Source organism: Mustela nivalis (genome assembly GCF_964662115.1).
Source record: "Mustela nivalis genome assembly, chromosome: 1".
Taxonomy (NCBI): Eukaryota; Metazoa; Chordata; class Mammalia; order Carnivora; family Mustelidae; genus Mustela; species Mustela nivalis.
In genome coordinates this window covers 90,087,382-90,115,201 of record NC_139020.1, presented here as the reverse complement: position 1 = coordinate 90,115,201, position 27,820 = coordinate 90,087,382, and the positions used below count along the sequence as shown (strand labels likewise).

General features: G+C 35.9%; 1 protein-coding gene and 1 long non-coding RNA gene across 3 annotated transcripts in view; one reads left to right on the top strand and one right to left on the bottom strand.

The window, feature by feature from the left end:
- LOC309869739 overlaps positions 1-27,820 on the top strand; it is a 119,379-nt gene that overhangs the window by 14,114 nt on the left and 77,445 nt on the right. The window lies entirely within an intron of this gene.
- LOC309854848 (acidic leucine-rich nuclear phosphoprotein 32-related protein-like) lies at positions 105-27,820 on the bottom strand. 2 transcript variants are annotated; one of them, XM_082714462.1, is made up of 7 exons: positions 27,669-27,820; positions 19,678-19,819; positions 16,635-16,728; positions 12,055-12,173; positions 9,269-9,390; positions 6,299-6,496; positions 105-3,168 (listed from the first exon to the last, which is right to left on the bottom strand). In XM_082714462.1, the coding sequence occupies exons 1-7, from the start codon at positions 27,692-27,694 to the stop codon at positions 3,057-3,059; spliced, it is 813 nt and encodes a 270-aa protein (XP_082570588.1). In that variant the 5' UTR covers positions 27,695-27,820; the 3' UTR covers positions 105-3,056. The 2 variants fall into 2 exon arrangements, with proteins under 2 accessions (XP_082570588.1, XP_082570587.1); XM_082714461.1 differs by having other exon boundaries at positions 9,269-9,411; positions 27,669-27,817.

Below are 27,820 nucleotides of genomic sequence, written 5' to 3'. Positions count from 1 at the left end.
TCATCTAGGCCTAGAGGACAATGGATATTGTTTAAGAGTAAAGCACTCAATCACATGACCTTAACTTTTAGAACAGGAGTCAGCAAACTACAGCCTACCACACATTTTGTAAATAAAGTTTTATTAGGACACAACCACACCCATTCATTACATATGATCAGTGGCTGCTTTTGCATCATAATGGCAGAGTTGAGCAGTTATGACAGAGACCATATGGCCAACAAAGCCTAAAATATTTCTTCTCTAGTTCTTTACAGACGATGTTTTCCTACCTTTAGATTTAGAGAAGCAGAAGGATATATGCATAAACATCTAAAATGCAATGTATCTGCTTTTTTTTTTTAAGATTTTATTTATTTATTTGACAGAGATCACAAGTAGGCAGAGAGACAGGCAGAGAGAGTGGGGGAAGCAGGCTCCCTGCTGAGCAGAGAGCCCAATGTGGGGCTCAATCCCAGGACCCTGAGATCATGACCCAAGCCAAAGGCAGAGGCCTGACCCACTGAGCCACTCAGGTGCTCCTGTATCTGTTTTCTTATTTCATGATTACAACCCTTTTGGGGAAGCAGGCAAGGTAGACATTTAAATAAAAATCAAGTGGAGGTATTATTAAGAAAATGTGCCCTAAGACCAAGATTTTTTTAAGTACTTTGGAACTGCAAAGGAAACATCTGATTGAAAGGATGAGGGAAGATTTTTTAGAGGAATTAGTATTTGGAATAAGTTTTGAAAGGAGGAAGGATTTTCTTAGGGTTACCCTCCAGGGAAAAGTATTGCAGAAGGAAGGAAAGACCTGAACAAGGAAGGTTTGGGGTATGTTAAAGGAACGGAGAATATCTGATTGTGGTTAAATATTGGTATTTATGATGGTGTCTGAGAGATGGCATTGTCCCTGGAAACACAAAATATTATCTTGAATTTTTAAATTAGAACTATGTTATTAGAAGATGCAACAAGGGTGTTGAAAAGTGTTCAGGCTTTGAACCTTGCCTTTGTCATATGATTGTTGTGTGGCCTATCTGTGTCACCTTAACCAAACTATTTAACCTCTCTGAGCCTCAGATATCCCTCCTAGTGAAGTGAGAACAGTTAGACCCTCATAATTTTTTAAGGATATAAATAATGAATGTACAGTGTCTGTGCTGTGCCTGGTACAGAGTAGGTGTTCAAAAATTATAGCTGTTATTATTACTGTTACTCTTTTTAAGCTATTGTCAATCTGCTTTGGCTTTTGCAGCCTGCCCATTCCTAATTGATGTACACTTTCTGAACTTCATGCCCCTTTTCTCTCTCTCTTGCTCTCTCTCTTTCTATATTTCCGTAGATATATATATTTATATTCATATATTTATAGAATTATAAATTATAAATTAATGATTCAATAATTTTAATATTTATAAATAATTATATGACTAAGAATTATGATTTATTATCATATATTTATTATATATTACAATTATATAACTACTATATGCTTATATATAGATAAATATACATTTATATAGAGAGAGGGGGAGTGGTGTGAGAGAGAGAGAACACATGCACATGCATGGTGGCAGGGGAAGGGCAGAGGGAGAGACTCTATTGCAGACTCCTCACTGAGCCCACAGCCTGATGCAGGGCTGGATCCCACAAGCCGTGAGATCCTGACCTGAGCAGAAATGAAGAGTCAGATACTTAACTGACTGAGCCACCCAGGTGCCCTTTTTGCCCCTTTTCGTGTCATGTTTCTGACTGATACAACCTGCTACTATTTGCTACCTGCAGAGATCTGTTACTATTTAACATCCATCTCAAATTATCTTTTCTATAAAGTCCTCAAAAGGGCTTCCCATAATTTAAAACTAAATCTTTTCCTTCCACTTCCTCCCATAATATTTATAATATATTTTATTATATTTTAGATCTTATGTGTGTGTTGTCTACTTTAGTCATTCATAAGTCTTGAGAGAAGGAACTTTATCTTGGTCTTGTTAGATTCTTTGTTGTATAATTTTATAAGCAGTTTTCACTCATAGCAGGATGATCCAGAAAATATTTTATTTCATGGTAGGAAGCATCTAATTGAAGAACCATCTTGGAAAAGTGTTAGTTCTGCAACAAAGTTAATCTTTATAAATAATAAACATAAGATCAGAAGTTGATCTAATTGTTGACCTTTCTCTAAATTTTGAAAGCAATTAAATTTAATTGTATTCTTTCCCTTTAATATATAGGGAAGGCAGCTTTAAAGTTGAATTTATGAAAGTCTCTGAACATAAAGAAATTTACCATTATTGTTTATTTTCTAAATATTTAATGAATGGCCTGGGACCTTCCTAAATTTCTGTTTTATCAAAGTCACTAATGATTGACAGAATGTTCAAAATGGAGAATCCAAACATGTGGCTTAAAATCACACAGTTGTCTCTCTTGCTTTTGATAGGCCCAGATATTTGAAGCAGTACTCTCAAAGTAAAAGACTTACAGCCTTGAGGCTGGAAAGATGAGTCCCTGGAGTATGGAGGAAGACTTAGAGCTTTTATTTATGTTAAATTTTTATGCCATCACTTAAAGATCTCTCTTTTAATGTTTAAAATATTTCTCTAGTATTTTAGGTATAAGATTTCTAAATAAAAATTATATGTGTATGTTCAAAATTTATTTGAAGTATGAATACTTCAAATATACTGTTGGAGTATAGAATTAAAAACTGGAGGGTGCCTGGGTGGAGAGCCTCTGCCTTCAGCTCAGGTCATGATCCCAATGTCCTGGGATAGAGCCCTGCATCAGGCTCTCTGCTCAGCAGGGAGCCTGCTTCCCCTTCTCTCTCTGCCTGCCTCTCTGCCTACTTGTGATCTCTCTCTCTCTCTGTCAAATAAGTAAATAAAATCTTTAAAAATAAAACAAAACTGGAGATCACTAATTTAAAAGAAAGCAATATATAAATATATCATATATATGATATATACATGGTAAGTGACATATTGATAATATGACAATATGTAAATATGTATCTCCTGTATTTATGAATTTTTAGAAACAATAGTGATTGCTTTCTTTTTATACAAATTGCATTATGATATAATACACATTTTTGAAAAAATATTGGCTTCTGGTGGTGAAGAATCTTCTGGTAGCTTTGGGATTCCGTCCAGCATTTTTAAGTTTGGCAAACAGGAAAACACTCTAAAGCAAAAGTTAAAAAAAAAAAAATAAGTAACTATACTGAACAAAAGCATTATTGATTAAGAGATGAGTGTCTATCATTTTATTCTTTTTTTTTAATCTTTACAATAGTGTTATAATAAAATACTCTATGTTCATTGAGCTGATCATGCTGCTGTAGCTTGTCCTCTTTGGGAGCTACCATATAGTTCTACAGATCATAATTATAGATCAGAGAAGTGGTGCTATGTACAGTCTGTTTTTATAAGAGAATTTCAGTCCCATTTTACAATGTTCTATAAAGGGGAAAAATGAAGGAATTTAGCCAAATAACCATGAGAGAAAGAATGAGATAATGATATGTGTGCACATTAGAAAGTTAAAAGTTTTTTTTTTTTTTAAAGAAGTAAAGAAAACACATGTTGTTTAATGATAGTTAAGGAAGAATTCTGGCTCTAAGGCATAAGAGAAGAGGTGGGAAATAGTCTTGTCCTGAGTTATTTTCTCTTGATAGAGAGCATTTCTGAAGCTCACATTTCAGATTTACACAGTCACTTCCAGGTTCAGGAAGGGGTCCCGCTCATCAGCCCAGTTAAACAGTCAAATGCCTAGCAGAATTATAAAGCAGTGTTTCCTTTCAAGTGGATAGTTTTTCTAGATATGGGAGTTCTGTGGGCTCAGACCAGAGGAAATGCATGTTAGGACTTGCCCAGGATGAAAGATACCAGAACCTGTCAGTAGACATGCTATGTCAACTAAAGGTGGTGTTGACCTCATTGGGTGCTCTCATTGGCCACATAATTTTCTTAACACTAATTACTTCCTAAACGTTATCTTATTTAATCCTCACACCAGTTTTGTCAGGTTTTTGTCCCCCATTTTAAGTCATTTATCCAAGATCATAAAGCCTGTGGGGGACAGTACAAAGATGAAAATCTAAGCCTTCTGACCCTAATGTTCAGACTTAGCTGACAGGAAACCCTAGCTACTACTTTTCAAAAAGTCAAACTGTGGTGAACTCAGATCACATTGACTTCTGAAGAAGAGTGAAAGAGTTTGCCTATGGTTGTCCCAGGACATGGGGCTGCCTTCTACCTACTGGGACTTACGCTTTGAGCTTTATCAGTAAGTTTTTTCTCTTTTGAACTGTGCTTTCTTCTTATTGGAGGATCTGAGACAAAGGAGGAAGGGAAAGACAGTCACAATTCTAGGTGACAATGACCAAGAAAGTCTTATACTTAAATAATTCTGATTATGATGTAAAGGGACACAGAAAGTCTGGCCCAAATCCTGGACACAGAGATACCCAGAGACAGAATGAAATCTGTTATAATCCTCAAAGTGTGGGTTTTGGCTAGGTGACTGAACCCAAATTTGGATGAACTTGGGAGTTCAGTTTGGTTTGGGCAGATCTTTCTGTTTAAAGTATCCCTGTACTATGCAAGTCAATACAATCTGGCTTTTTATAGCTTGAATGTCAGTCTGTATCCACCTTGGACTCAATCCAACAGAGTTAACGTTAGAAAATAGAAGAGCCTCATTATATCCCTCATTCTCACATAACTCTATACCACATCATAAATTTTGAAGACAGATTTATAGTGAGACCTCAGGGCATATCAGATTTCAGACAGTTAATCTTAATTCTATTGTTGTAAGGCATCCTTTGAGGGGAAGCAAGTAACTGAATTGGGAGCAAAATAAAATTCCATGTATAAATTAACAAAACTAAAATGTAATACTAATCAATTTTCTTTATGACTAGAAAGGTGCCTTTTTATGAATGATGTTGAAATGTCCAGCTAAACCTCCTCTGACTATAGGAAATACAATTTTAAATTTCAAAATGTTATTATAGTTAAATCTTCGTTCAATTTTAAAGCAACTGTTCTGCTAGTTTTCACTTATATAAAAGCAATTTGAGAATTTATTATCACAGAACATGAATTTTGCCTTCAGTCTATAGTCATGGGGGAGACAATGGCAGTAATAAGATTTATGTAGGAGCAACAGAGATTAGAATTCTTATTTTGACAATTTTTTGTTATACATCAGGGTTTAGAGTCTAATATTATCTAGGCCTCAGAATATGGTTGTTGTCATGGGAAAATGGCAGTTTGAGAAAGGAAGGTAGTGAGAATTAGGATTTTATTGAAGTCGAATGTAGATGAAGGACATAATCATAGACCAGGTACACACCTAGAGATGATCTAATCCTTTGTATGACAGATTCAAACTGAGACATGAGTTGACTTGTTATCTGGGGACAAATACAAGTTCTAAAACTCAGTGGCTTGTTTTTGCCCTTTAAATTCCCACAAGTGGTGTTGGGAATTAGCTAGGGAAGAGGGAATTTTCTGCATACCCCAAGGTATACATTGCATTATTACCATTAGGAATCTTCCAGTAGTGACAAAGAAATAAAATGGTTTATTCTTCACAGGCTTTCAAGGACCTTCAACCAGTGGGGTAGATTGAATCAGTCACTTCTTTGTATCCATTTAATTGTGCCCTTGTGGCCCAAAGGAATGAAAATAAAGTCAAAGAATAGTGGTGCCTGGGAGGCTTAGCTGTTTGAATATCCAGCTGTGGATTTTGGTTCAGATCATGATCTCAGGATTGTGAGATTGAGCGTGGCATCAGGCTTTGTGCCAGGTATCAAGCCTGCTTGGGATTCTCTCTCTCCCTTTTTTTCTTCCCCTCCCCTGATCACTCTTGCTCTCTCTCTCCCAACAAAACAAACAAACAAAACCCAGAGAATAAACCATTTATAAAACTATCACTTGGACATTGATAGGAATCTGTACATAGAAATCTTTAAAAAAACATAATATCTATTAAAATTATGAGAGAAAACACATAGGATTTGAAAGTCTAAAATGAAGCATCTTTGTATATGTAAAGTTACATTATAAGAGAAGCCTACAATTTTAAAGCAATCATAAATTATCTGAGAGAAGAGTGTATTGTAGAATTTTTTTTAAAAAAGATCGGTTCAAAGTTCTTCAGGTGACATCAGAGGCATGAAATGCTGAAAGTATAGTAGATAGGATAAATATTTGCCAAGTAAATTTAAGTGCCAGGGAAACAGCCAGTCAAAGTATAACATTCAATGAAGAACATAGATGACAAAGATGTTTGGGGGCCTTACCGTTTCCGGTAATTTTCGTGAAACTCACAAGGGTTCCTCTTGAGCGTAAGGGATTCTAGTGGAGTGCAGCATAAACTTGAGAGCCCAGTCAGAGACTCGATGTGGTTTTCGGCCAAGGATAAATGCTGTATCTGAGGTATCTTTGGCAATTGTTTGAAAGATGTGAGATGGTTTTTGTTCATATTTAAAACCCTGCATCTGGATTAAAAATATAAACACCTTGTCATTTGTCTCCTGAAGAAGATGGTTGACTACTAAATCTTGGACAGGACTAGCATGCCTCATCTAGACCATAACCCCTCAAAGAAATGACAGTGATATTTTCTACAACTGTGGTTTATAAGAGAAATATTTATATCAAAATATGAAGAGAAAATAAGCTGAATATATGAGACTATAAGCTTGCTGAATACAGTCTGTTTTCTTTTCCAGGGTATACACTCAGTACTTGGCATGGTAGTTAGTCCATGGTGGGTTTGCAATATGTCTCAAATAAAGGAGTGAACGGCTGCGGTGAATGAGTGAATCTCAATGATCTAGTCGTTCACACAGACACATAACAACTTATGGAGAGTATTACCTCCAAGTAGTGAGATCTGTTCTTATTTTCCCTACTTAAATTCTAATTAAATTTCCCATACTTAAATTTTATATTGAAAAAATAATATTTTAAATTAGAAAAAGGAAAAAAAAAACTGGTTATATATAAAAGAAAACTAAAAGGTATCCTTAGGAGAAGAAATGTGTGTTGGGCACTGAGGTTGAATACATTTTCCTGACATATCCTGCTTCTCAATATTTTTGCCTTAAAGCTCTAATTGTATAAGGCCATGCAAGTAGAGGAAATAATTCAAATCACTAATACATTGCCTTAAGGAAAAATTCTTTATGTATAAACTGGGATTAAATACCGTGAGAGAAACACAGGGAACTTATTTATGGCCTTGTACCCCACAAAGACACTTAGTAAATAATTATTGCTAATGGTAAAGATGGTGCTAAACAGAGAGAAAGAGCTTCCACACAACTCTATTAGAAAAATCCAGTTTGAATTCCCTCCCCGACTGAATTGTAATTTTTTCACAACTCTTCATTTCCTTGTTTCCTTCCACTCTCTCTTCATGTGGACATTTTGTACACTCCTAATCATACATTTGATAACTTTGGGGTTTTACTCTTTTCCAGGTTACACATAAGCTTTTTGGAGTACTTTAGTGTGACGATGATTTCTAATTGAAACCCCAGCCTAACTACGATTTCTAATTGAAACCCCAGCCTAAGCAGTTCCTCTGCGCCTCTTTCTGTCCTCTTGTGAAATCTGTTCTTTTCTTGTCTGCTAGTCATTCTCTCATTTTCAATGTATATCCACCTGGGCTCTGAGATTCAGCCCATCACACATCCCCAGTCTGCAGGATGTTAGGGGTGAAAAGCAGCAAACCAAGTGTGGTGTTTTTCCCTGGGGCAGAAAGCAGGAGGCCATGAATTAATACATCAACTTTTTTCTCTTTTGATACTTTGATTTGGCAGTTGTAAAATTTGAATTGCAATTACATAATTTGATATTATATAGTCTATTTCTATAGAAAGAAAAGCCAAAAAAGATATCCAGAGAACACTAAATCTGGGGCAAGTCTTTTCTTTAATGATTATGGCTTCTCTCTTTCTCTTTTTTATGTAATATATCAAAGATTTAGAGGTTTATTGATCTGGATCAGGTCAAGTTCAAATACTTCAAGTACACTATATTCTAGTTTAGTATTTCTAAAGTATGCCATGTGACTATTAAACATGTTTTTGTTGCATGTATATTTAAATATGTATTAGAAATATAATTGTTATCACCATCATATCCCTAGAAAAGAGTCTGGCAAAATAAAAACAGAAACAAAAACCTGAATAAATCAGTATCAACTACCAATGATTTTTATTTATAGTAGTGATATTAATTTTCTTTTGAGAATTTTTATTTCCATATTTAAAAATTTGTTATTTAAGAAGAACCTAAGTAGGGGCGCCTGGCTGGCTCAACTACTAGAGCATGCAACTCTTCATCTCGGGGTTGTGCTTAGTTTAAGACCCACATTAGGTGTAGAGTTTACTTAAAAAGAACACAAGTAAAGTCAAATGCTATGCAAGTCTATCTAAAATTTCAGAGGGGCTTTAGAAATGCCTGAAGATACCCAGGGACTTTGCATATTCTGACACCTCATCCATCTCCTGACCGTTTCCCTCTCCCATGTGGCTGTGATGGTCTTTTTATCACCCAGGGATATGTGTTCCCAGCTCAGAGATGTAACTTAACCAGCTCTAGGATTTACCCTTCCTTCTTGTGTCTGCTTAATTTCCTTCATCTCCTACTTCTTGGCACTCTACCTACCCAGTGCGCCTAGTGCAGCAGACAGCAGCTCTCTAAGAAAAGAGTTCTCGCAATCATGAGCAAAAAGGCAGATTATCTTTAATGTCAGGAGTTTGGGATCTTTGGAAGACCAAAGAATCTATAGATATATTTTTAAAACTTTTAGTTTGTTTCTGTTGCTATTCTGATGGACTACCCTCACCTCAGAGAAACCAAGACTCTTGTCAGCTACCTGAAGTCTCATGGGTGCTCAACAAATATGACTAAAAATGTCTATGTTACAACAATTGTACTTATATAATGTAATTGCATTTTCCAGTGTACAATATAAGGGATGTGGCAAGCTTTTCTGCCAGTGTGATTCCCTCCTACCAAACTACTCCTCTAAAAATTGATGATATTATTAATTTGGAAAGGAATAGATTTTTTTCCCCTCTAAAGTATGACATTTTGATGTATAAATTTACCTTTTTGCCTTGCTTGGGTATCACTTACCACTATTACCTTTAAGACTTGACCATTTGGCCATAGTAGGTACAGAAAATCATCATATATGTCCAAATACCAAATATTTGACTTTAACTTAGTAACTAGACATGTTAAAGGGCAGGTACCTTGGCAATCTTGTGGCACTTAAGTCCACCAGTGAATTATCCACTAACCAGAGGGTTTCAACTCGAATTAGTCTTCTAAGAATCCTGTTAAAATTCGCAACTTGATAAGGGTCCCCCAAATCCTGAAATGAAAGGTTCAAATTCTGAAGGGAAAAATAAATAAAAAGAAAAAGCAAGTTCTTTGTCAACTTTTAAAAATAGTTATTAATTAAAATTGTGTTGTAGATGTTATTTAAACCAGTAGTTTTACACAGTTTTTGGTGTGCACTCTAAAACACTCTCACATCCAAATACTCACAATTATGTAGCAGCAATTCATTCTCAAGGTAGGGGAGGTGAAAATCAGACCTGATTCTGATTACATACAAGGTTGGAAGTGGGGAAGGCAGGATCCTGAAACTGATTCTGAAATTATCTAGGGATAAAGAGTGGAAGGGATACAATTCTATTTTGGAATTACTGATTGAAATGATTAGTTATCCTTGGCCTCCTTAGAAATATGCAGAAATCACATTTAAAAAGATTTCACTCCCCCACCCCCGTGCTAACTTGTCTTCTGTGTATTATGAAAATTTTTGCTGTCCCCCTTTTCTTCTTAAAGAAAGTAAAAATGACACATAATAATAATAATAGATTATTTTTAAAATAATAAGTAATATAAGTAATTTAACAATAAATATTATTTATATACTTATATAATTTATATATTTATATGTTTAATAAGTAAAGAATAAATAATAATAAGTAGTATTACCTATGAAGTAATAAGTAATATTAATTATGAAGTAATGGAGATACCATCATTCAAAAGATGGAAGCTATTATTTTGTTTTAAAGTCGCTACATATGTGAAAATGACTTTACCATATTTAACAGACAGTGGATACTTTATTTTTGCTTTTAACGTCAGTTAGTTTTGATATAAAGGAAATTAAAGCCACTTTTGCTGGTAGCATTGGCCCTATAAACTCTATTCCTAAGAGTTAATTTATTTATTTCCAGAATTCTGCTATCAATTCTGTCAAAAAAATTAACAAATAAAATGGCAATCCCCTTTTTAAAAAATTTGAATCAAAATAATTTAGTTTTAAAGAAATATAGATAACTCTATCTTTATAAAGATCATTAAGTTCTTGATATTTTTAGATACTAAACATAAACTTTGATACTTTAAGTTCCATTTTCCAAAAGGATAAAAGAAATAAAACTTAAGAAATGATAAGAGGTTATATTTGTCTCTATATTGAATGTCACCTCCTCAGAGAGGTTTTTCTTGGACAACTGTGTTCCAATTAAGTTTTCTAAGGTAGTTAGAATTTATTTAGCCATTCTCTTAGTGTACAGTTATCTCAAGGCCAATTAAATTTTCTATGATAATTTATTAGGAAGGCTCCACTGGCTTTTATAATATATCCATAGTTTAAACAGCAGCTATAAAGAATGAATACGGGTATACAATGGAATTATTACCTCTGAAGATAGTTCTGGGGTGGAGGTCAACGTTTCAGGTACATCGCTTAAATTTTAAACAAATAAAATAGATGTATGGTTTAATTTTTAAGAGTAGAATGTGTCCACCCATTATATATGAAAATTTTTAATTAATTTTAAAAAGAAAGGAAAGCACCATGGAGGGGAAACAATATTCAATTTTTATATCTTCCACTACCAAGATGTATAACCTTTGGCAAATCATTTCTTTCTGGACTTCCCCTTCCTTTTTGAAAGGATGGGATTTAGAACAGACCCTCCCGGAAATTCCTAATTCCATAACTTTATAACATCTATGGTCAACCTATGAAGCAAAACTGGCTTCAAGAAGCCTCAGGGAGCAGGTTTTAAACTCAATCTTATTTCTGGAAGAATTCCTAAATTCTTCATGTACAATTTGATCACTCCAAAGACCAAAAATATTGGGGCACCTGGGTGGCCAATCCTTAAGCATCTGTGTTTGGCTGAGGTCATGATCCCAGGGTCCTGGGTTCGAGCCCTCCATCGGGCTCCCTGCTCGGCAGGAAGCCATCTTCTCCCTCTTCCACTCCCCCTTCTTATGTTCCCTCTCTCACTGTGTCTCTGTGTCAAATAAATAAAATCTTAAAAAACAAAAACAAAATATTGGCATCCCACTCTATTCCGAAGAGGTTGATTCACTCTTTTTTTGCCACCAACACATCCTTCCCGGTTACACCCTCAGTACTCTGCCTAACATGACCTGAGCCAGCTGGGATTAGAGGCTTGAAGAACTGCACCACCATTGCTTCGTAGTGCTCTGGCTGATGTAGGGAAAGGGCTGCATCAAAGCTAGCGGCTTGTTCAGCTGGGTGATTTTCAGCACCAACAAATCACAGCTCCTATTTTTACTGGTAAGAAGTTTTGTTTCTGGAGAGTTGTGTTCAGACCAGGCTGGCTGCTCCAGCTGTTCAAAGTTTTGGGCTGAATGCATTATTCAAGGTATTCTGGATTGCATCATAAAGTCTTTGACAAGGAATATTGTCCAACATTTGACACTTACTATTATCAAAAGGAACAATTGCATTCTCAAGTATTTTAAACTTTTCCAAAGCCCAGCAATATTAGGATAAGATACAGGTTAGAAAATAAGTATCACGTCATGATGAAGAAGAGGTTAACAAAGAGATGGAGAACCCCAAACACGCTAGTTTTAGAGAAAATGGCGGAGGAATGCTTAGAGTTTTGATTTTGCCCTCAGAAGTCGGGGGGGGGGGGAGTGTCGTAACTGAATCAATGAGAAAAAGAGACTTTTTTCCCATCTTTCAAGCTCTCACCGTGCAGTCCTCCCAATTTTCTTGTAGCCATGTTTCCCATTTGTTTTTTTCAAGGACTCTTTTCCCAGCAGGCCGGGTGCACTCCTCCTGTCTGAAGAGCAGCTCTTCTGTGGAGGGTCCTGGGCAAATACCACAAGGTGAGATCTTAAGAAGTAGGTTTACAGTGGCAGGACTGACATCTTGCCTGATATTTGTCCAGTTGTTTTAAACTTCTGCTTGATATCAGGATTGAGGAGAACATGAGCTGGCCCATATAGTGTAAGCAATAGTGTAAGCAATAACAAAATAAGTCCAGTTTTAACCTATTAAATTATTTGGAGCACAGGTAGGTAAGAAAATCACCAAAAGAGTGACTTAGTCTTTATACAATCTTCTCTTTGGGGATGTCACTTACGGCCTTCCCTCTCTTTTGTCTCTCAACTCAATTGGCCCCTTGGTTCCATCACTTTCCCCTTGAGACTCTGTCCCTCACTTTTGCCACGTGGGGACTCTCATAACTTCCTACCTGAACTAACACTGCTTTCTCTTGGATTGCCTTGTTTCCAGTGATCTCTCCTTCAATATAAATGATACACATGGCCATCCAGCTTTCCTAAAAAAACAGCTTTGCTTAAAATGTTTCAGAATTTCTCCCTGTCTACCAGTTCGGGGTAGAGAATCCTGGTTTGTCAAATAAGGTTTTCCACAATCTTATCTCCATCTCCATTTCCAAACTCATTTCCCACTATTTCCCAAACCTGTTGTCCTCCACATCAGGCTTGCACAGATTTCCATGGTTAGGGAAAGGAAAGCCTGTTTTCAGTCTAAGGTTGGGTGCTAGGTGGTTGGGTGACTCCGGATGACTAATTTTAATTTTCTGAGCTTTAGTTTTCCATGTCTGCAAAAATATAGGGAAGACTAAAATCAAGAGCCCAACATCAGCTGAATATGATGAGAAATTGTTTGAAGATCATAATGCTTTATAAAAATACTGATTTCCAATTTTACTAAAATGTATTTTTCTCTGAGAAAGTACAGCTCCATTGTATTACTCAATTACCTAAACTTTGGTCTGTTGTGATGTTAAGCGAGCCCCTCACAGCAATGCTAAGCTCAGTGATTTCAATTCCCTCCCAATTCCAGCATCCTGTGTTTCCATGAATCCTACCTGGTACCATTTGTGCACACTTCCCCCTCTCCATTTTTCTGGAGTGTGTGATTCTTAGTTCAGAGGTGAAAAGAAATTGTTATACTAAAGAAAAGGTTACTAAAGGCATCAGGAACAAAGACTTTTTGTGACAGTCTTGTCTGGTCTCTGATGGGAGATAATGAGTCCATTTGTGAAGGATTTATGGAAGGCAATAAAAGAGTCCGATATTCCATTATTTTGACAGAAACATCAGTTCTTTCCTCAGACACAGGTAGAAGCTGAAATGCAACCTGACCTTTTGAGCATTTCTCTCATAATGAACTGTACTTGTCCACCAGGAAATCACATAACCCTGAAGTATACTAACCAGTTTACGAATAAAATATCTTTGGGTTAAGAAATTTTCTTCTTCATTGATTAGGCTGATTGGAATTAAAAGTCATAGAACTAGAAAAACTGGGCAATCATCTAATTGGGTAGAACTCAGGTTCTATTGTCTTTAATATGACCACCCCCAAATTTGGTAACTTGCTTTGTGCAGTAGATACCCCCAGAGTTATTAAACTCTGTCCTATATTGTTTGTTTGAGTTCTATTGATCTTCTGCTCTTTCAATTATTTTTTTTAAGCAGCTCTCAAAGATTTCTTTGAAGTTGGAAGCCAAAGGTCATTTCCACTGTGAGGAGTTATATTAAATTGGATTCTTTCTTTTTTAAACTCAGACATGGTTGATAATTGAAGATCTATCTTAGCAGTTGAGAAGAGATCGGGTGTTGCTAATGGTCTCTTTACACATACTCGTTTTCAGTTTACTGCTACATCTTATTTCTATCATCCCCCAATGTCTTCAGTTTGGCAGTTCTCTCTAAACTTCAACCCTGACAACCTTGGAATGTTGCCTTTCACCTGCTATCTCTGAATTTGTCCTTTATCCCCTCACTGGATTTGTAACTCAGCAGCAGTGACTATATTAACACTTGCTGAGGGATTTTCAAATAGAAAGCATCTATGGTTTAAAAGAACTCTGCCCAACTCTTGGCTCTTTTACGTCATTTAATTGGGAGGAGTTACGTCAGTCTTGATCTGACCATCAAAGCCTTAGGAAATTGCTGTTTATCACATACCAGATAACCTTTGTTCTCTTAAGTACACTTCCCAGATGCCCAACTGGGGCAACTGAGATGAACTGAAGTAGTTTTAATGGGTGTTTCAGGATCTAATCTAGAAGAAGGGTAATTATTATTAGAATCCTTTTGAGAAGTACTTGTTCTCCATCTCACACAAGCACACACAAAACTTAAAATGAAGGGCAATGAACAAGGGACATCTATTTTCTTCACAATTTGAGCTGATGGGATTTTCCAACGTTTTCTTTCCCCCAGATCATGCTCTATTCCTTTTACAACTAGTCACTTGCAAGAGATCGGGTGTTGCTAATGGTCTATGGAAGGAAAATGTGCCTTATCTCTGCAGAGCGATGATGTCCACTGCATGACTGGCTGCCGTGGTCCTTATATGGGATTGGTTTTGTTGGCTGATGACTTCAGCACGTGAACTGGCACTTAAATCAGGAAAGAAGGGAGGCCACTGGACTCTCTTTACACATACTCGTTTTCAGTTTACTGCTACATCTTATTTCTATCATCCCCCAATGTCTTCAGTTTGGCAGTTCTCTCTAAACTTCAACCCTCCAACCATGCTCAGAATATAATTTCTTTTTGCCTCATTGTAGCACAATCATCAACCACCACCACACCACGCATACACAGGCACATGCATACACACACACATACACACGCAAGTGCCAATACCCTTATTGTATCAATTTTTCACTTTCTATTCAAATTTCTTCCCTCCAAACTTCCTAAACTAGCATTTCTCATATTCTGCCCCTCGGGGCTCATCTGCAACAGAATTTCCTGTTAATTTTTTAAATTATCAAATTCCTGGGCCCTATTCATACTAATTATATCAGATTCTTTGAGAGACAGTCCTGGAAATCTGTATTTTCCACAAGATTCTGGGTAATCTGTCCCAACACTAAAGTTTAAGGACCAGCTGAACCCTGCTCACTTTGGTCCCTGGTAAAACCATCTCTGTCTTTTTGCCTGTGGACTTCTTATTCATGTGACACACATGGCCTCTACTTCTTTTGGTCTCCTTTCTTCAAAATTCTCCATAATTTCTGGCCATTTGAAAAATATTCTCTCTTAGGTCCCCACAGGACAACTTGCATTTACCTCTAGTAGTACTGCCTACAAATATTTTAAAAATAGGAGTCAGTACTTTTCTGCAAACAGAGCTAACAGAGTTAAAACACAAAAACATATTTTACTTAACATTTCGGAAAAGATGTTTTTTAAAGCTTCCTTTGTCAACTGAGTTTGAGTGAAAGAAGAAAAGCATTGTGTGGTAAGCACTGAGAGAGGGAAATGAGTAGGCAAATATATCTAAAGCAACTTTTTCTAAATCAATACTAAAATTGTACCTTGTACAATGTAACTGCAAGTCTGCAAACACAGATGGTAGATAGTCAAGATATTTGATATTCTATAAAGACTAAATACTCACTGCAGCCAGAATTATGTCTAATATTATTTCATCAGCTTATGGGATATGCACATGAGACATGAGAAATGTATGGTGCTTGTTCTTACATAATTTAGAATCTATTGAAAGCTACTTATAAAAATCAAACATTATGTATATAAGGGGCTATAGATAAGAGTTCTTCAAACTGTCACACTAGTATACTTATGAAATCTTATAGAATAAAAAGGAATAATAAAATATTGGTTTATTCTACTGAACTTAAAATGCTTAGTGAAAATATAAAATGAAACTATTTGCTTCATTTAGATGCCCATTTGGTGTTTTAAAAACAAATGATAGAATGAAATCAGGTTTAAATTATTCATTTAAGTGACAATGTAATTCATGATCATGAAATATTGTAAATATATGAAAATTCCAACAAAGATCATTGTTTAAACATATTTAATAATATCTATATGATAGAGAGATAAGCAACCTTTAAAAACTGCATTTTGAGTAATGTTTAATAACATGGAAGAAATGCTCACAAAAACAAGTTAAATGGGAAAACTCAAGAAACAAAATCATTTGTACAATTTTGTAAAGAAATATGTGTATGTACCTTTCAAAAAAAACTAAATGGAAACAAAAGTCACAGTGATTATTTCTGGATAGTTGAATTACAGGTTCTTTTTCATCTTTCTACAGGATTTAATACTGAACATTTATTATGTATATAATCAGATATGTGAATATGCTTTAAAGTGGCTTCACTAACTATATTAGTAATTCTATGGTCTTGAAAAGGGGAATTTTTCTATCTCCAAGGAATATCTTTTTCCCCCAAGTAATTTTTTAAGCCACAAATAAAATCTACTCAGAGTACATATACAAAGATACACACATTTGTTCTTTACCTTCTCTTACTCTTGGGCAACGCAGTTGACTTCCTTGAATGTCATGTTGTTCTACCTTGTGCCAAGTAAGGTACTTACAAGAGTCTGATGGAAGCTTTAAAATAAGAGAAGAGAAATAGCATCTGGCAATATGAGATTCATTTACTTTTATGTGTAAAAGTAATACAAATCATTGCCAAACATTCAGCCAAATTAAACTCCAAGTACCTAACGGTGTCCTCATAGAAGTCACTTTAGTTCATTCTAAATTATATTTGATGGTAAATGACAAAAGAAATAGATAAGTGTACACATTCATGAATCCACTTTATACCACCTCTGATAAATCATCCTTTAATATTTATTGAATGGTTTTTAGGGGCTACAGGTAACATTTCTTTATACTGTTACACTAGTACATTTATAAAATCTGATAGGATGCAAAGTAATAGTACAACGTTGATTTAGCCTACCAAATTTAAAATGCTTAGTAAAACTATAAAATGAAACTATCTGGTTTACTTAGATTGAGAAACCTCATTCCATTTTCTGTCTTATAACAGTTCTAATTGTTGAAGATTTCTTTAAAAATATTATTTATTTATTTATTTATTTATTTGACAGAGAGAGATCACAAGTAGGCAGAGAGGCAGGCAGAGAGAGAGGAGGAAGCAGGCTCCCTGCTGAGCAGAGAGCCCAATGCGGGGCTCGATCCCAGTACCCTGAGATCACGACCTGAGCAGAAGGCAGAGGCTCAACCCACTGAGCCACCCAGGCACCCCTGTTGAAGATTCTTTATTGTATGGGCCCCCAAGCTTCTTTAACTATTTCCAGTTGTGAAAGTTCTGCCTTTTGAGGCTACGCAGAAGCCACATGTGACTATGATGTTGTTTGTAGCATTTGCCATCTTTTCCCTAAGTCATATAATTCTTGCTCATGGATCATGATCTACAGATTATTAACTATCCAACAAGAACATACGATTCTCCTTGGGAAGAGTTCCAGTTTATTGACATTCCTCTTAAAATGCGTAGCCAGTATGAATGAAATATTTCAGGTCTGGTCATCTTTCTTGTTCTAGACAGTAAGTATATTACTGACCAGAATGTGTGCAAGACCATATTTAGGGCAATTTTATATTATTTACTATGATTGAGGTTGTAGTCAATCAAAATTCCCTGAAACTTATATAGCTTATGATAGTTTCAAGGTTAACACAAACAAAAGGTGTATTACTCAGAAAAGAGCATTATGTTAAATATACCACAGATTCAATCTTCAGTTAGCCAGTGGTATACACATAAACAAAGAGACCCAGAATATTTGATATAAAGAAATGTCATTAGAGTATTCGGAACCAATGCTTTCATCTCACAGAGCAGCATTTCACATAGCTTATGATTTGCTTAAGCTGTAAATTTGTGTGACTAATACTAACATAAAAACATTTCCACCACTGAATAAGCTTATGAGGCTCTGGATTAAACTGAGTTAAGTGTTTCTCTTTGCTACCAGACTCCACAGAGCCTTTCTATATATATATATTATGAGTCTAGACTCACAAAGTGTTCCCCTGGACTTTTAAATCATAGAAACCTTTATTCTTGGAGTAGCACATGGGTCTCATGCATTTTATGAAGCAGAGTTTAGAACATGCTGATTCAAAATAAATTGAAAAGTGGTGGCTTTTCAATAATAATTATTTTTTATTTTTGATCTTCATTGCCTAATCACTGAATGACCATGGTGATTCTAGTAAATATGTCAATGTCTCCATTTAAAGAATAGAACTAGTAGCAAACTAGTTGGTATTAAAAGAGCAACATGAAAAAAGCTAGTTAGCACTTGAGCAATTTGTTGAGAAAATCTGAGGATTTGCTAACATGCTTTCAAGGAGTTTATGCATTCTTTAGAAATAATCTTTAAAAAACCCAGAAGCACAATTTTTAGGTTATTGAGGAATGTGGTCCCTGGACTATTCTTGGTCATTCAGTTCACATGTTTATGGAAGCTTTTTTCCCAACTTCCAGTGTGCTTTTGGATTTTTCTTTTCTTGCTTCTATCATAGAACATAAATTTCTTAGAAGTTAAATTCCCTAGGGTTGCCACACCCCATTGCCTTTTTGTGTCATTTCATGAGGATCTTACTGGGAAAAAAAGAACCTAAGCTAAAGCTGTGTTTGAGAAGAAAGTTTCCATTTTTCAACCACCATCTAATTTTGTACAAAACGCTGTTTGCTTTTTGAAGGAGGTATGCGGTTGACTTCACAACTCCTGACCTTGTAGGAAAATGAGGCATTACATTTCTTTGTTTATATTTCTGTAAGGTTGTCAGTGTGCTGCAGCTGAGTGACTGTTGCTTCCTCCTAAAGGAATAGTAAATATTTGTGTCTTTTTGTTTTTCCTTTTTTATTTCTGAAGGACCAAGTAATTAATCCATTGGTTCAATAAATATATTCAAATTTGGTATGTTTCATTTCATTTCATTTTATTTGTTCAAAAATACATACTGTACCCTGCTGTGTATCAGGCACCAGGGATATGAAGTTAAATAAAGTATGGCATTTGTGCTTGAAAACTCATTTTCTGTCATGTGGGAGGCAGGTATTTGAGTGACTCATCTGGAGCCAGTGGGGTAGGTGAAACAATGGTGAATAAAGGAAAGGAGGGAAAAGCACAGGTGGTTACAGAAAAGTCTTGGAAGTGGGGAGTTTGGAAGGAAAAATTTTTATCTTGTGGACAAAGGACATTCCAGAAAGAAAGGAGACAAATCTTAGACTGAAAGGAGAATTCAAACTGAGCAGGGGGAAAGGAAAGCATGCCATTTCTATTCTGGGGTTCACTACCTTTTCTCTTCCTCTCTACTATTGTCTTCCTTCCTCCATTCCCGCACCTTCTTTCTGTCTCCTCTCTGAGTTGGTACTAAAAGTATCAAACTTTCATTCCTCCCCAATTACAAGGGTAAATTTAAGAAGTTAAACACTTAATTAAAAAATGTTCAATATAACATGAAGTACATTTTATAAACTTAGTCTTAGGTAAAGAGCTAATTAAACATATTTACCGGGGATGATATTCCAGAATCCGAATGTGGATGAGGTGTTCTGTTCCTTGACAGAGCTGACCAAGTGTGTGACTCACTGGGACCAGAGCAGTACGATGAACTAGATGGGCAAATCTGACTGCTTGAGTTTCGACCTGAGGAGCTAAGTGAAAGAAAATGCTCAAAGTGTTTGTGTGTCTCTTTTAAATTTTTTAACTGGAAATATCTCCGTGTATAACAGCAATAGCAACACAACGTAAGCACCAGCTTTTCCATTTAAAGGATAAATGATGTCCTAGAAATTTATCTAGCTCTCAGAAGGACTTTGACATCTTGTTTCAGTCCTAAGCATACTTTTGTGGCTAACAGTTAAGTCAAATTCTCCCCAAAGGAAAGAGGGTCTAGGTGGACTGCATGTGCTAGAGAGGTAAATCTAATGGTACACACAAATGCACATGCAAGCTTCTAAGATATGAATGAGGAGGTCAGCCTTCCTAGGAAAATACGATTCTTAGTGGAGCTCCAGCAGCTGATCTGCACAGGGAAACATCCTTAAACTCTCGATTGGTTTCCTTATTAATCTGGCCCTTACCTTTTCCCTGAAATTTCCCCCAGACCTCTTATATTTCCACAAATTGGTGGCAAACAAATTAAAAAGTCAGTTTCTTTAATTAGTTTTACTCACTTTGGAAGACTATTCAAGCATTTCACTTAGCAACACCCCACTGCTCTCTGTATCCTATTTTTATGCCACTGAGATATAAAAGTGTCTTTTCTACTCTCCTAGTAATTCTCTGGTTTATTATTCATAGTTTTTCTTAGAGTTTTCCATATCTCTTCAGTATTAGCTACAAGTTTCTATTTCTGTAATTGGTGCTGTATATTATTTTAAGCCAATTTTAAAATAATTTCTAAATATTGCTTTTTCATGTTAAGTAAAACTAGACATCATATCTCTCTTTATTTCTGGCCTCTTTTTTACTCTTGGTAAAAAATTTGCAGGTTCCAAGAATCTTAAGAGATGAACTTCTATATTTTATGGCACAATTATTGTGCCTCTGTAGCAATTTTGCTTAAAAGATACCACACGTCTCTTGTATATGAGGTTGCCTTCATAAAGTAAAACATAGAAATATCTTTTATTTTTCATGGATTAACTGAGCTGATACAGTAGAAGAGCATAGCCAATACATCATATTTTAAAAATAGCACTATTGTGTCATTAAAAAAATAAAACAACTTGTCCTATTATTAAAGAGAAAATTATTCCTCCATCTGCAACTAAAGAACAAATCAAGAATTCAGTCTTAATGATGTGAAAAAGTCAGAAAGTGTTTATCTTGGGGCGCCTGGGTGGCTTAGTCGTTAAGCGTCTGCCTTTGGCTCAGATCATGATCCCAGTGTCCTGGAATGGAGCCCTGCATTGGGCTCCCTGCTCTGCTCCCTCTCCCACTCTTCCTGCTTGTGTTCCCGCTCTCACTATCTTTCTCTGTCAAATGAATAAATAAATTCTTTAAAAAAATGTATCTCTTTCATATCTTTCCCACTTGAGCAATTCATTAATAGTTTGGATATTGTTGATTGAAATTCCCAAAGTGTATCTTGCCACTGAAACAAATTAACAAATATTAGAAGAATAACAGCAAATTATGTGAAATTAATTATTCCCTGAGACAGGTATATCCCATGATCAATAACTGGAGTTTTGGCCAATAACCAGGAAAAAAAAATGGGGAGAAAATGGAATAATATATTGGGATAAACAGAGGATGAAAGTTTAGCTGACTTTTTGGTTCATTTGTCTTCATTAAAACATGCTAGCTATTTTCTGCCAAAATGAAGTCAGGAAACTAGATAATGGACGTGGCTGACTCATCAGTGACTGTCATCTTGTTACTCTAAACTCTGGTAACAGTTTCACAGTGGTAATAAAATAATATAGATGTTTCCTTCTCTCTTGTTTTTTTTTAATCTGAAGTCTGAGAAATGGTGATAGTTCGCTTATATAGTCTTTCTAGAGAAAGCACAGGGGAAACACAGTAAAGTCACATAATTAAAGGATTGGACAAGAGAGATCCAGTTGATTAGGTTTTACTATACTTTTCTTATGCGGTACTACAGACTAAGTACAACCATATCAAGTGAAATTCAGTTTAATAGTAACTGAAAATTATCATCTTAGTTTACATTAGATTATTTGGGGATTTAAACTAGAAGACCTTGGGGCGCCTGGGTGGCTCAGTGGGTTAAAGCCTCTGCCTTTGGCTCGGGTCATGATCCCAGGGTCCTGGGATTGAGCCCCGCATTGGGGTCTCTACTCAGTGGGGAGCCTGCTTCCCCATCTCTTTGCTTCCCTCTCAGCCTGCATGTGATCTCTGTCTGTCATATAAATAAATAAAATCTTTTAAAAAATAAATCTTTTTAAAAATAAATAAATAAATAAACTAGAAGACCTCTTTATGCCATTATCCTGGTTAATACTAGATATTTATTAGTAAGAGAAGGTAATTAAAACTTGGTAACACATATAAATAGGCTGTTAACATCCCCAGTCTCTCTCTCTTTCTCTCTGTCTTGTCTTTTCTTCCCCAGAATGAACTGAAGTATGGTCAAGAGTTTCATCCCCAGGTAGGTTATCTGAAAGATGCTAACCAATAGATGACTAGCCTGATTGTCTTTCAGTGTGAGATCTTTCCTTAGGTTTCAAAGTCTAGTTGCTATGCTTCACATTCTCATTTAGTCCCAGGCACCATACCAGAGTGCTGTGTCTGAAGGGCAGTGTGATGGAATCTTGTGGTAGAAACCATAGGGACATTCTCTAAATCTTCTTTGTTCTATTTCTGCTGTCTTCTATTTTTTTTTTAAGATTTTATTGATTTATTTGACAGAGAAAGAGCAAAAACACAAACAGGGTGAGCTACAGCTAGAGAAAGAGGGAGAAGCAGACTCCCTGCTAAGCAAGGAGCCCGATGTGGGTCTCAATCTCAGGATCCTGAGTCAAAGGCAGATGCTTAATTAACTGAACCACCCCGGCGCCCCTCTGACTTCAATTTCAAATAAAATTTCTCTTTGGTCTGCCTTTTTGGGAGAAATCTAAGCAAAATAAGATTTTTGAGTCTTTAGTTTATAAAGGGGGGGGGCATCTTTCAGATTATGTAACTAACTCAGACTTCCACTTCATCCGCAACTGTCTTCATGTACATGTCACTGAAGTCACAACTGTGACTTCCTAGCTGCAAGTGCTAGGAATCTGAGGGACAGACACTGCTGGTACCTCATGCAAGGAATTTAACATCTCTAATGGCAGTTCCTTATCTTTAATATTCAGCACATGATAGAGATTCTGACTGATAGGGATTTTTGTTTGTTTTGTAACATTATTGCTGTCATGGCAACTACCATTATTTACAAATACAATGATTTTGTAGTTCATAATCATTAAGCATTTGCTAAGGACACCTGGGTGGCTTAATTGGTTGAGCATCAGATGCTTGGTTTCGGCTCAGGTCGTGATCTCAGAGTTGTAAGATGGAGCCTTGTGTCGGGCTCTGTGCTCAGTGGGAGTCTGCTTGGGATTCTCTCTCCCCCTACCCCCTCCTCCCATTCTGTCTCTCTCCCTTTTTCTCTCAAGTAAATAAATAAAATATTAAAACAAAGTTTTTAAAAAAGCACTTGCTAAAAGCTGGAGAGTGTACCAAGGACTTTGCATGGATTAATTCAATTTATGTATCACAGCCACCAAATGAAGTGCTGATTATTTTGATGAACACTGTTATTTTGTTTATACTGTTGTAACATAATAAACATTCTTATTTTATAGATGAAGAAGCTGAGGCACAGAGAGATGGTATAACCTGCCCAAGGCACATGAATAAATGACTAAGGGCTCTTAAACCACTTGGATTCAAGTTAGATTCATATAAGCTATTGTGATTCTTTAAATAACTGTAAAGCTCTGTCATTATTAGAGTGCAGTTGTTATGAAGGAAAATCATTAATACTGATTTTCTTATTCCAATTGCCACTTAACTACATATAAATAATTGTACTAGTTAATAGAACATGTAAATCTGAGCAGCTATTATTTACTGAAAACAAAAGTTAAGCCTCACATAGTAGAACCTATGAGAACAGCATTCCAGATACCATCAAGCTATTTTTAAAACCCTCTCCTATTTCCCCTCCACAAAAGAAAATAAAACCAGACACATGCAGTTTAGTTGGTATATTGGTTTACTCATTTTTAATCTTTCCGCCTGCAGTGAACAAACAGTTATCATAAATTACAGATCTAAGCCCTTATGAAAGAGAAATTAATTTTATTAATGCTCCAATATAAAGCTGCCACGGAGAAGATGCCATGGCTAAAACTGTACAGCATTTGTCAGCAGTGATTTATAGTGTCTTTAAAATAGGTGGCATTATCTGAATTGGCCATCTATTCTTGGTTTTAAAAAGTACAGAATGGCCAACGAGAAGGAATCAGGTGAGCTGAGACTGCTGGATAAAAAGTAACAATAATGTAACTTATCAACTCACGAGCACCTTTCATCTGAAGACTACAACATCCTTTACAGTCATGAATTTATACGCCTCATAAATTGTTGGCCACAATGGGTGCTGTTTAATTAAAGTGTCAAGTTGGTGATTATGTAACTTTGTAAGTCGAGTGAAGGAGGAAGTGGCAGATGGTCTCATTTCTGAGGAGAAACTGAGCTCCTGCCTAGAAAGACTGTTGGGCAGCCATCATACAACAGCCCAGGGGACTCCTTTTGGACATCTAGGAATGTCAGAATTGTATTCATATGATTCCATTTTTAAGCATTCCATTTATATTTATTGCTGCTCACAAGAAGTTTGTATTTAGGAAGGAAGGAAAGAAGCTCAAGGTTATTGTTCAGTTAGCCAAGGTCATTTTTCCCAAATCTTCAAATTCCCCCTCTCTCTCCCTTAAAAGTATTGAGGTTCTCCAGTCTTGTGAGATCTTGTTAAAACCAGGCACTTTGGAAGTAAACACTAGAAGAAAATTGCCATGGACTCTAGAGCGTTAATTTTGGATGAAAGGAGGTAGGTATTATTTTAGCCTTTCTTATGTCTTTGATCATTCTTTCTTTTTTTTTTTTTTTTTTAATTTGTTTAAATCCAGAATCCTATGCTCTCTCTGCCTGTATTTTACCCATTTGTAATATGGGAATGATTGTACATCTCTACATAGTAGAGATGGTGGTGAGATAATAGAAATACTCTGGGGGCACCTGCGTGGCTCGGTCGGTTAGGCATCTGCCTTTGGCCTAGGTCATGACCTCCAGGTCCTGGAATAAAACCCCACAGAGGCCTCCCAGCTCAGAGGGGAGTCTGCTTCTCTCTCTCTCACTCTATCTCTCCCCCTGCTTGTGCTCTCTCTCTCAAATAAATAAATAAAGTCTTAAAAAAAAAAAAAAAAGAAATACTCTGAATGGGGTTCTTGTAAAGTCAGGAGGAAATCTTGATATGTCTTCATTTCTGAAATGGCAAGTCGGATATACCAGGTTTTTAAATTTCTGATGCCTTGAAATGAAGTTTGTGACCCATTAACTGAGCAAATAGTAAGATACCAATAAAATGTAGGGGCGGAATGCTTTTCCCTTCTTCTCTTGTAGGTTCTTTGGCTGATCTTAAGTTAAGTTGACATAAGAACAAATGTAATTTCATGTGTGTGGGAGCCCATGAAAATGTGATAAAGAAATGACATGAGGGCAGCTTTATACCTCCTAGACCAAGAAATAATAAATTTTTGAAGACTGACAATTTAAAGAAGTTTAGGCTTGGAGTAGGAAATAATTGTTTATACACGTTTCTTGGCCCTGAATTCCCCATCTCTGGTGATAACAATGCCTTCCATTCTCCTGATACAGGGAGGGTAACTTCACGTGGGAGATTTATTTCCTGCTTTCAGGAAGACAGAGGAGGATCAGAATGTCCTTCTTACACTAGCTGTTTCTTAATTAATTTTATTCAAAATATTCATTATGATGAAGTAGCATATTTTGGATGGCATATTCTTCTCCCCCCTTCCGTGTTGTTCCAAAAAACTATGTGTTTTATAGATATTCCAAAAATACTTCAGATAAATCTTAAATTACTTAGATTGTTGATTCTAAAACCATAAAACAATGTATTTTGAAAAAAGCACAACTAGAATTGTCATTTGTCTTCTTTCTGAATGAGTCAGATAATTTTATGTGAACTTAAAATCTGTGAATTTTTCAGTTTTTTATGGGGTGCATTTTCATTCTGCTCTTTAGTTCTGTGAGCATTCTTATAGACACAAACAAGCCCCCAAATTAAGGTACAACAAAAGTAAAAGAACAAACATCTATCGGACATCTCCAGAGGGAAAGCTTATAAACTTCAATAACCAGTAGCGGGTTCACTGACATTTATAGAAGTATAAATATATTTAAATGCCAGAAACAATGAAGAGAAAGAGATTGAGACACCTCGATGTTCCTTTTACAAGATGATACTTAGAAATTTTGAGAACTTTATTATAACCACATATATAGCTATATATATATGTGCTACTTAGGTTTTCAATGCTTGAAGAATTTTTTACCACACTATATGCTATTGTAATAGAAAATTCAACCACATACAAAACACTACAAGAGAGAATATACACACTACAGGATAATAAGTGATTAAGGTGGATATTGTGAACAGACATCCCAAATGAAACCAACTGTATATGGGGAAGGTAGTATGAATAAGACTTCTGTCTTGTGATGTGCAGAAATGTGATTGAACAAATACTAGCACACAGAAATTTTTTTTTTTTTTGCTTTCTTTTTTCCCTTTCTCCCAAACTACCTACTTTCATTCCTCCCTTCCTTCCTTCCTTCCTTCTTCCTTCAAAATTTAAAGATTAAAGTTTAACTTGTAATTTGGACATCACTTTTTATACCATGTCTAAAATAATTTTATAGATATTTACTCATTTAAAAATAATAATATTGATCATAAATGCCATTTTATACAGAGATCACAAATAAGTCTCCTCTGGTATTGTGTATTAAAGGGTGTCAGCAAGCAGGGAAAAATAAAGTGTTTAAGTCTTCACAGAATTTCTTACCCTGCTAAAAATGATTATTTCACATGTCCATGTCTCCAAATTATGACAGTTTTTAACATTAACGTTAACCACATTGAGGCACTGTTTGAGATATACACAGCTTGCTAACAAAAACAAAACTTTAGTAAGGGAACCGTTTTGGTCTCTAAACCCCACACCTGAGCCTGATTCCTCTCTTAGCTGTAGGCAGTGTATGGAAGCTATCAGTAAGTTCCACATACTCATATGAAACCTCAATGTACATAAACCTGAGAACTGAAGGTGCAAATGTCATTTTTTGAAAGATGAGAGCCAAATCACACATCAATGTAAAGATAAAAATGAATTCAAGAAACTTGCAAACCCTCTAATTGTATAGTGTCTAATAATTGGTATGTTTTGAGAAATGTTTACAAAACAGCTATGCAATTTGAAAGTGAGGAAATAAGGATTGGGTTTTGGCCCCTTAATCTGATTCGTGGCTTTATTGAGCTAGTAAAAGTCCTGTTTCTGTGGTAGTAATTTTATTTAAATTTTTTTAGTTAATAGGTGTTAACTAATATTCACTAATAACTAATAGATGTTACCCTAACAGCTCTTTACTTTCAATCTTCTTGCCTCTTTCTCCTGCAGCTCATGCGCACTCTCCCAAAGAGCCCTGTGTATTTGTAGACATACCATCGGCTGGAACAGTTACAACCACCTCTCTCTGCCACAATGATCAACTGAATTGCATTTGTAAATAGTTGCATGGTGTTAGGAGAGAGGGTGTCAGTAGGGTTTGCCTCTCTCTCAAAACGATCATCACCAGTAATACAGGCTGCATGACTTTATATTTTTAAATGAAATGTAATCCAGTAACCCTATATGTTTGTTTTCTCTCAAGTAATGTATAAAGTTCCTTGTAACACGTTTTTCTTACCTTTCAGACATGTCTTGCTGGTACATAAAGTTCCTCTGGCCTTCATAAAGCTATTTTTCCAAAGACATTTTTCATCATGTTCCCAGGAGGGGATATGAGATTGTCCACCAAGAATCTGTTGCCTCTTTGGGGGAGTCTTTCGTGTATTCACT

Excerpts from the sequence above, each read along its gene's own strand:
- LOC309854848 (XM_082714461.1), bottom strand. The coding sequence starts at position 27,694 with ATGTACCAGCAAGACATGTCTGAAAG. Across the intron at positions 12,174-16,634 it reads TTGCCCAAGAGTAAGAGAAG|GACCCTCCACAGAAGAGCTG; the intron begins GTAAAGAACAAA and ends GTATTTGCCCAG. Across the intron at positions 6,497-9,268 it reads AGTGCCACAAGATTGCCAAG|ATGCAGGGTTTTAAATATGA; the intron begins GTACCTGCCCTT and ends TTTTTAATCCAG.